This window comes from Peromyscus leucopus, chromosome 20 (assembly GCF_004664715.2).
Source record: "Peromyscus leucopus breed LL Stock chromosome 20, UCI_PerLeu_2.1, whole genome shotgun sequence".
NCBI lineage: Eukaryota > Metazoa > Chordata > Mammalia > Rodentia > Cricetidae > Peromyscus > Peromyscus leucopus.
In genome coordinates, this window is record NC_051080.1 from 3,924,262 (window position 1) to 3,933,732 (window position 9,471).

The following is a 9,471-nucleotide window of genomic DNA, read 5'->3' on the forward strand; positions in this document are numbered from 1 at the left end:
GAGAAGATCCCAGAAAATAACTGGAGGAGGACGCAAAAGAAGGTGCTCCCTGGGCCCAAATGGGGTGGGCGGGGCAGGGGAGCTTCGGCTCAGCCTGCTGAGGGCTGAAGCGCTCACACCAGCCTTCCATGTTTACAGAAGCCTGAGACTCAGAAACCACACTCAAGCCATGGGCCTGATCCTTCAGGCTCAGGCAGGCATCTCGTGCACACAGCAGACGTCTACAGGAAACACACCAACAGCTCTTCTGCTCCAGGCGGCCGGCCGTGGAACCAGCGTGTGTGGGACCAGGGATCCAGGCTGTCAGCAGAACCACTGATGGTAGAGTGAAACTGCTGAAAACACATCTCCTCACTTCACAGGGGACCGCTTCTGTCCAGTAGTACAAGGTGTTAGAAACAGCCCCGTCACTGAGCATCTGTTCACTATGGGGCAAATAAAGGTGAACAAGTGTTAAATGCCCTACATGCCATATTATACCCAGCTCATATTAAATTTCCTTACAACTCCAATGAGGGATTCAGTCTTTCAATAGAAGAAACCCAAATAGGGGGGTCGGGCAGCTTGTCCAAGGTCACATGGCTAGCTAAAGGATGGAGCCAGGACTTGGACCAAGATACCTAGCAGACACCAACACATACTTCTCAAATAATTATACAATCCCATCTCATGCCAAGATCAAGTCATCAAGAAAGAGACTTGATTATTTTTTTTCCATTCAAATCAAACTGAACCAAGCAAAAATTCATTGCAATCCTAAAGCCATACCAAGAAAGAAGAAGGCAGAAGGCGGAAGAGACTGCTCAGTGATTAAGGGTACATGCACTCTCGTGAAAACACCAGTGTGCTTCCCAGGACCCACACCACTCACTAACAACCCCTGTAACTTCAGCCACAGGGGTCCAATGGCCTCTTCTGGCCTCCAAGGACACCTGCACTCACTTCATGTGTGAACACACAGACACTCACAATCACACAACAACAAGCTAGGCGTGGTGGCGCACGCCTTTAATCTCAGCACTCAGGAGGCAGAGGCAGGTGGATCTGTATGAGTTCAAGGACACCTTGGTCTGCATAGCAAATTCCAGCCCTGTCTCAAAAAAAAAATAATAATAATAATAATAAATGAATAAAATTAAATTAAAAGACAAAAAATAATTATAAAAATTAAAAATAAGGGGCTGGAGAGTTGGGTCAGCAGTTAAGAGTACTACCTGATCTTAAAGAGGACCTAGGTTCAGTTCCCAGCACCCACATAGCATCTCACAACGGTCAGTAATTTAAGGGGCTCCATGCCTCTTCCTGTCTCCAAGGGCACTGCACACACGGTGCACATACATACATGCAGGCAGAACACTTATGCACATAATACACACACACACACACACACACGTATATATAAAAGAAAGAAAAAAAGGAAGACAGAAAAGGGAAAACAAACAAACAAACAAACAAACCAAGCTGCATGTGGACACAGTAAGACCCTGCTTGGGTTATTTAAAAGAAAACAGGAGTTGGAGAGATGGCTCAGCGGTTAAGAGCACTGGCTGCTCTTCCAGAGGAGCCGGGTTCAATTCTTAGCACCCACATGGCAGGCAGCTCAACTGTCTGTCCTTCACACCTTCTGTGGGTACCAGCCACCCAGTGTGGTGCAAACACATACTGCAGACAAAACAGTCACACATATTTTTAAGAAGGAAGAAGAGGAGCCCAGACATAGTGGCACAGCATTTAGTCCCAGCACTTGGGAGGAAGAGGCAGTCAGATCCCTGTGAGTTCAAGGCCAGCCTGGTCTACATAGTTGAGATACTGTATCAAAAAAAAAAAAAAAAAAAACAACGCCAACACCAACTTAAAAAGAAAGAAAATATAAATGGCTTCTGTAATTTATATGAAATGGAAAGCAGTTTAATGAGAAAACATATAACTGAAAAAATAGAAACTGGCAGTAAAGAATTATAACTACTACAGGCAAGAAGGGGCATTATTCCACATTCTGGCATGAGCGCAATGGAGAACTGCAGTATTGATGGCACAAACTCTGGGAAAAGTCTTTTAAATTATTTAATAAACAATTCAGGTGCGGTGGCTCGCACCTTTAATCCCAGCACTCAGGAGGCAGAGGCAGGAGGATCTCTGTGAGTTGGAGGCCAGCCTGGGCTACAGAGTGAGTTCCAGGACAACAAGGACTACATAGAGAGACGCTATCTCAAAAAGAAATCAATCTATGGGGGCCAGGTGTGGTGGCTTCTGAGCCAGCCTAGACTCTCTTTCCAAAGAGAGAGAAAAAAACCCAAATAAGTAAAAACTACAGAGCTGAGTGTCAGTGATACAGTACAATGGTAGAGCGTTCACCGACCACGTGGAAGGCCCTGACTCAATCCCCAACAGTCCTATAAAAAAATAATGCGGGCGGTGGTGGCACATGCCTTTAATCCCAGCACTCGGGAGGCAGAGGCAGGTGAATCTCTGTAAGTTCAAGGCCAGCCTGGTCTACAGAATGAGTTCCAGGAAAGGTGCAAAGCTACACAGAGAAACCCTGTCTCAAAAAACAAAACAATAATAATAATAATACATTTTAAAAACATGAAACTGGGGCTGACCCAGAGGCTCCTCACAACAGCACCAGCCAACAAGCCTAACAACCTTAGTTCACCATCCAGGATCTGTAGGTGGGAGGGAGAAAGCTGATCCCACAGTTCGCCTGACTTCCATTCATGCACCATGACACATATGCGCGCGCGCGCACACACACACACACACACACACACACACACACACGCGCGCGCGCGCACACACAAGCTAATGTGCATACACAATGTAATTAATAATTAATGTAATTTAATAAAAGTCTATAGGACTGAGTGAGTAGAATGCTTGCTCAGCATGCAGCAATATAAATAAAAACAACAATCTATATTCTAGATTGAAAATTCTCAGCACCAGGTATTTCAGCTGCCTAGCTGTGGCTCCCAGGTATGTGCGTAGCCTACAACTCCATGAGTAAGTGACATCTGGAGGGAGTGACCAGGGTCCCCCACTACAGGTAAACAGAAAGGCTTTACAAATTTTCTGCTGGCAAAAGTCGACCTGCCCATTAAAATACAGTCTGCCCATCTTCTCCCCTTCCTTTTCAACTCTCCTACAACTCCTAAGAAGGTGCCCTCTACATCTCCACCTTCAAGGTGGACTCAGAGATAGGGACTGAAACATGTAGAGACAGAGAGGATGTGCTGCCGCTCCTGCCCAGAGAAGTGTTCAAACAAGAAAAGGGAGGCTCCCTTCCGGTAAGTGTTATTTTATCTTAAATACCTTTCCAGTCGCCGCCGCTGTCTCTGGGCTGTTCTCAGACACGGAAAGACTTGCTCACCCTCCTGCCTGCAGCACCAGAGCTGGTCTAACACCCTTCTTCCCTCACGACTTGCTGTGCCCTGGCCAAATCACAGCCTTCGCTACCAACCCCATAAACCTTGTATTTACAGCTCTCTGCTGCTTTTCACAACGGAAAAGCTTCCTTTCTTAGAAGGCAGCCCCTGCACACTGCATCATGGTCTCGTGTGACGTTTTGTTGACATTTTTAAGAGATGTCCTCTAGCAGGCTTGAAAGTTGGCTCGGCATCCTGCTCACCTCTGTATCCTCTGCACAGAGAGGCACAAAATACAGCAGCAGAGCAGCATGCAGACACCATGAATCTGAGAACCAACAAGGCTACTCAGAACTGTGGCATCAACACTGAATGCAGGGTTTCCTTAGAGGGGAAAAAAACTATTGTGCAATCACAGCTCAGATATTTAAATCGTTCAGATCCTATAATTATATCACAGCTTGAGATAAAGGCATCCGCTAGCTGTGCAGCTTTAAACAAAACACTTAACCTTTCTGAGTCCAAATTCCCCCTTCTGTTAAACCAAGTGGGGCAGGGGGTTAAATATACCTGCTTTACCTGGTCAAGGTCAGTGGTGCTCAAAGGACGGTGTGTAAGAGAAGCATTACACAACAGAGGATTGGACAGATTCGAGCAAACAATTCTAATCGAGCCCCATTAGAGCTCGGGGGTGAAGTCGAACAGGGCTCACTGTCGACAGACGACACAGGCAGAGATTGAGAAAACACTGAGACAGGGACCGTGGTAAAAATCCTATAGACTCATCTATCAAATTCACGTGTAAATTCAGTTTCTGAATGGTCCTCCGGACAGTTTCAGGCCATTAGTGCAGAAGCGGTCCACGGGGAGCAGCCTGGAGCAGCCAACCCATCACCCAGGCTCTCTGCACCGAGCTCTGCGGCAGACAGCCCCAAGGAGGCACCGGGCTGCATCTCAGCAGACCGGCTGTCTATGACCAAAGCCTGCAGCAGGACACACACACAAAGAACATCCTCTTCGCTCAGACGCTCCCTGTCTTTAGGACCAACTACAGCCTGAACCTAAGGAAAACGGCATGGAAAGACAGACCGCACCAATGTCAACAAGTTGTGACAAACACAGACAGAAGCCTTAGAAAAAAAAAAAAAGCCAAGTCTTTTTGTCAGAACAGTAATTATAGAGAAAATGTTTTTTAAAAAGGAAAGGTTAGCTCAAAATACGCCGCAGATGTCACAGACACCACCACAGATTTGGGGACCCATGCTGATGTCACAAACACCACCCACAGATTTAGGGACCCCTCGCTTATTTTAACTTCACTTCAACTCCAAATAGCACCAACCATCTGTGAACTTGAAGCAAGACAGACAGACGGCCAATGCGCTGACATTGCAGGCTGCAGGTTTCTCAATTGTTATTTCCTCCTAGAGCGCAAGGAAGCAAAATGCAGCCTCATGCAGTACAAATCCTTAAGAAATAAATTTAAACTAAGTCATGTGCCAATCAAAACATCCTGCATGGATTCCCCTGACCTTAAAATGTTTAAAGCCTGACATTCCCAGTTTCTAGGACTTTCTCACCTCTCTCAGAGAGTGGGGTGAGCTCATCAGTAGTGGATCCTAGAAATAGTTCCTCAGAATAGTTCTTTCTAAAGATGTCTAGAAAACACCCAGAGCTGTAAACAATAATCATTCGGAGCAGATCCACACCAAGAGGAGGACCCGGGACTTCCCTTCCCTGGTGAAAGCAATCAGACCCATTTTTAATCTCCCTCTCATGCCAACATCCAGCCAAACCTCTCTTTCTGGCTAATGAAAACAACAGCTGATTTGTTATTTAAAAAAATAATAATAACTGTTTTAAAAGATCTGAATGGAATTCATCAGACTTAATAACAACACTTCCACAAAAGGATGACAAGGAATAAGAAAACCGTAAGGGAAACTTACCATTTAACAAACTACTTCAACTGATTTTTTTTTTTACTTGGTGAATATTTTGACCCAAAGTATCACTGGGCAAACGCCCAAAGGATTCCTATCTTCCTAAACACTTCCCAAATGATTAATTGAAAAATAATATGCTGGTAATTACGCACAGGTGAAAACAGCACCACCCTATACATTGGGAAAGCCTTAAAGTGTTATTAAAATTAATTATTTCCTTCAATTGCTTAAGATTTGTAACACTCAAATTCACTCCTGGTTTTTCCACTGTAAGTGATTTTTAAAGGGGAAAACCCCGCAATGCCATGATAAGTTAACAAAAGTCAGAACTGAAACTCTCTTGGGAACTTGGTCACATTCTCTCTTTTTTTTTTTCCAATCTACACTTTTTAATGCACTTGAAAAATACTAGTGAAGGCCTTTGGGAAGGAATTCAACAATATGCAACTCTGGAGACATCAGCAAAGTACTGACACCCAGAGCGGAGAAAATGCTGCTTTTGTTCGGAGGCCGCCTGCGATAAAAACAGGAACTTTACAGAGAGCTGATCGCAACAGCACATTCGCCTGATCACATGCCCACAGCCGGCATTGAGCGCCTCATTGTTGTCCAGGGGACTTTTCTAGTAACAGTGCCTAGATTTAGTCCGTGTCTGAAATTCTCTAAATAAACCCAACCCTCCCGGTACTAATCCATTGTCAAAAGAAAGAGGGTGCTGGCCAGGATTTGCACGGAACCGGTAGCCACCTCTTCAAAGACTCCAAAAGGTGGCCAGATGCGGAAACCCAGCCTGAACACAGGTGCCAAGAAAAAGCCCCGCGGCCCCCCATGACAGAGATGGTCCAAAAGCGGCAGCATCGGGGGTGTCTCTCTGGGTCGGCGCCACTGCCTCCAACCTCCCTCGGACCCTCAATGGCTCCCCCGCTCCTTTCTCACGCCTGTCACTGGGGAGGCACCTCGCATTGTTAGAGGAGCAGGAAGAAATGCAGCTGCGGCGTTCCCCTGGGTCTCCTTCCGAAGGCAGGGGAGAGGGTGCAGGCTCGCGGCCCTTCGGGAGGAAGGCGGGGAGGGCAGCAGCCGGGCAAGGTGTCAGCCTGAGGGCGCAGCTTTGTCTCCAGCTGACCCGTCCCCAAGTCCTGCGGGGGCCCCCCAGGGACAACAATGAAAGCGCAGCCACGCTGGGCGGCCGGGGAGCGGCGAGCCCCGCCGGCCCAGCCTCCCCGCAGGCCGCCGCCCGCCCGCCTGCCCGCTCGCCCGCCCGCCCGGCCCGCCGCGCGCCTACCCTCCGACAGCTCCAGCTCCAGCTCCGCCAGCTGCGCCCGCACCTCGGGGGGCAGCGCGGCCACCGCGGCCGGCGACGGCTCCAGGCCTCGCTCCGCCATCGCGGCTCCGCCAGCCACGCTCCGGAAGACGAGAGGGGGCCGAAGGAGGGACGGACTGACGCGGGCCCACACCCCGGCTACAGGATCCGGCTCCAGCCGCCGAGAGCCGCCGGCGCTGCCGCTGCCGCCGCCGCCGCCGCCATGAGCTGGGGTCACGTGAGCGCGCGCGGCCCCGCCCCCCCCCCGGCCCGGAGGACGCCCCGCCCCGGAGGAGCAGGACGGGCGTGGCTAAGGCGCCCTCTGCCGCCGAGCTCCGGGAGCGCAGGCTGGAGTCGCCTCCTCGGCTCTCCCAGGGCAACGCACCGGAGATGCGGCACCTGCCGGGACACACAGCACAGTAGCTTCCATTCATCCTGTAGAGCATGCCTCTGTCTTGTCCTTTCCCTCGCCATTCTCCCTAGTGGACAGCTCTCTCTAAAAGGACCTGCACCAGCCACGTCCTTCACCCACCAGTTTCTGGATTCTGCCTACCAAAAACTTTTTTTTCTTTTTCAGTTACAATTTTTTTTTTCTTTTTCGAGACAGAGTTTCTCTGTGTAGCTTTGTGCCTTTCCTGGATCTCGCTCTGTAGAGCGGGCTGGCCTCGAACTCACAGAGATCCGCCTGCCTCTGCCTCCCGAGTGCTGGGATTAAAGGCGTGCGCCACCACCGCCCGGCCAGTTACAACTTTTAAGACAGGAGAAAGCTGGGTGTCTAGTGCATGTAATCCCAGCACTCCGGAGGTGGAAACCACCAGAAGATCTGGAGTTCCAGGTCATTCTTTGCAGCCTGGGCTGCATGAGACGTGTCTGAAAACACAAGAAAAAGGATTACAGTAGAACTTGCTAAATCTTGCCTTGATTCATAAAGACTTATAAAAGAACTTAGTTGGGGAGTAGGGCGGTGGAGACATGGTTCCATTGGTAGGATCGCTGGCTGCTTTTGCAGAGGACCCAAGCTCAGTTCTCAGCACCCACGTACTGCCTGTAACCCCAGCTAGAGGACCTGAAGCCTTCTGTGACCTCTGCAGACATCCACACATCCACACATTCAAACAAAACTCTATTTATTTGTTTGTTTACTTATTTACTTTTATTTTAGTTTTTCGAGACAGGGATTCCCTGTGTAGCCCTGGCTGTTCTGGATCTCGCTCTGCAGACCAGGCTGGCCTCGAACTCCTGCTTCTACCTCCTGAGTGCTGGGTCTCAAGGTATGCACCACTACCACTCCGCCAAAATAATTTTTCAAAGACATCTTGTTGGGTGTAATGATGCAAGCCAGTTTTAGGCCAGCCTGGTCTACATAGTGTGTTCCCAGCCAGCCAGGGCTACACCACGAAACTCTATCTCGCTATGGCAGTCTTGGCTGCCCTGGAACTATCAACTGACAGAGATCCACTTTTCTCTGCATCCTTCCTGAATGCTGGAATCAAATACATGCCCCAGCTTGATTGGGAGGTGGGGTGTTAGTTTTTGCTGTACCTTTTTAGCCTCCTTAGTATGTAACCTGATATGTGGTCCAAAAGTATTCGTTTTAATTTAGAATAAAGAGGGCCCAAACACTGCTGTATTCTTACCAAGAACTATTAGGATCTTCGTTTTACATTGTAATTTCGTCTTCTGTTGATAGTATTGAAATTTTGCCACATGGAAACAAAGGATGCAGGATCTGTTTTTTCTCACATTCTGAGGGTTTCCTAGTGTTTCTCTCTCTTTCCATGTTGCTCAAAAATGGGAGTTGGGGATGTAGCTGAACTGGTGGACTGTTTGCCCAGCATGCAGGAAACCCTGGGATCAGTCACCAACACGGCAGAAACTGGGAGTGAGTACTGGCTCATGTCTATAACCCCAGCACTCAGGAGGATGAGTTCAAAGTCAGTCTGGTCTACTTAGTAAGTTCCAGGCCAGACAAGACTGCATTGTAAGATGTTATTGAAAAAGCACTGTAAAGGGGCTGGAGAGGTGGCTCAGAGGTTAAGAGCACTGGCTGTTCTTCCAGAGGCCTGAGTTCAGTTCCCAGCACCCACATGGCAGCTCACAACCGTCTATAATTCCAGTTCCAGGGGATCTGACACCCTTACACAGATGCACCAATGCAAATAAATAAATCATTTAAAAAGAAAGAAAGAAAAAGAAAAAGCACCATAAAGGAAGGAGGAAGGGAGAGAAAGAAATGTGAGCCCGTGGCTATTTAGGAGTGAATGTTAAGATTTTCTTTTAACTAGAATACATGGGCGTGAGTGGAGGACTTGCCTGGATAACACAGCCAGCCAGGTCCTAGACTCACCAGTCTGCTCAGTTGTCCCTATACTGCTTATTTATTTATTGAGCTTAGGTCTTTCTTGTATGTGTCACGATGCCCATGTGGAAATCAGAGAACAGCTTGTGGGAATCAGATCTCTCCCACCACGCGGGTCGGGTGGAGTCTTTGAGGAGGTGGCCTTTACTTCGGAGTCCTCTCACCAACCTCATTCAGTGGAAAACTACTAATGCACTGACACCTTCCCTCAGGAAGTGAGATCCAGGGCTGATGAGATGGCTCAGTGGGATCCACATGATAGGAAGAGAAAACCAACTCCCACAAATTGACTTCTGACCTCCGCATGCACACACATGAGATAAATATGCAGGAAAAAAAAATTAAGAATGGGGTTGAGGGGGTTGGGGATTTAGCTCAGTGGTAGAGTGCTTGCCTAGCAAGTGCAAGGCCCTGGGTTCGGTCCTCAGCTCCAGGAGGAGGGGGGGAGAGTGGGGGAGGACTTAGGAGATACAACTCCGTGGTTAAGAGCGCTGTTTGTTC

At 48.5% G+C, this 9,471-nt stretch overlaps 1 protein-coding gene across 4 annotated transcripts in view; it reads right to left on the reverse strand.

Annotated features, from left to right (window-relative positions):
- The window catches only part of Dip2b (disco interacting protein 2 homolog B), a 202,453-nt gene extending 195,611 nt beyond the window's left edge, over positions 1–6,842 (reverse strand). For 2 of the 4 annotated variants that reach the window (XM_037197366.1, XM_028874585.2), the window contains exon 1: positions 6,594–6,841. In XM_037197366.1, the coding sequence (XP_037053261.1) occupies positions 6,594–6,693 (100 nt within the window). In that variant the 5' untranslated portion in view covers positions 6,694–6,841. Of the gene's footprint in view, positions 1–6,593 lie in introns of all 4 variants that reach the window. The other 2 variants (XM_028874586.2, XM_037197367.1) reach the window with 2 other exon arrangements.
- Positions 6,843–9,471: the final 2,629 nt, after the last annotated feature.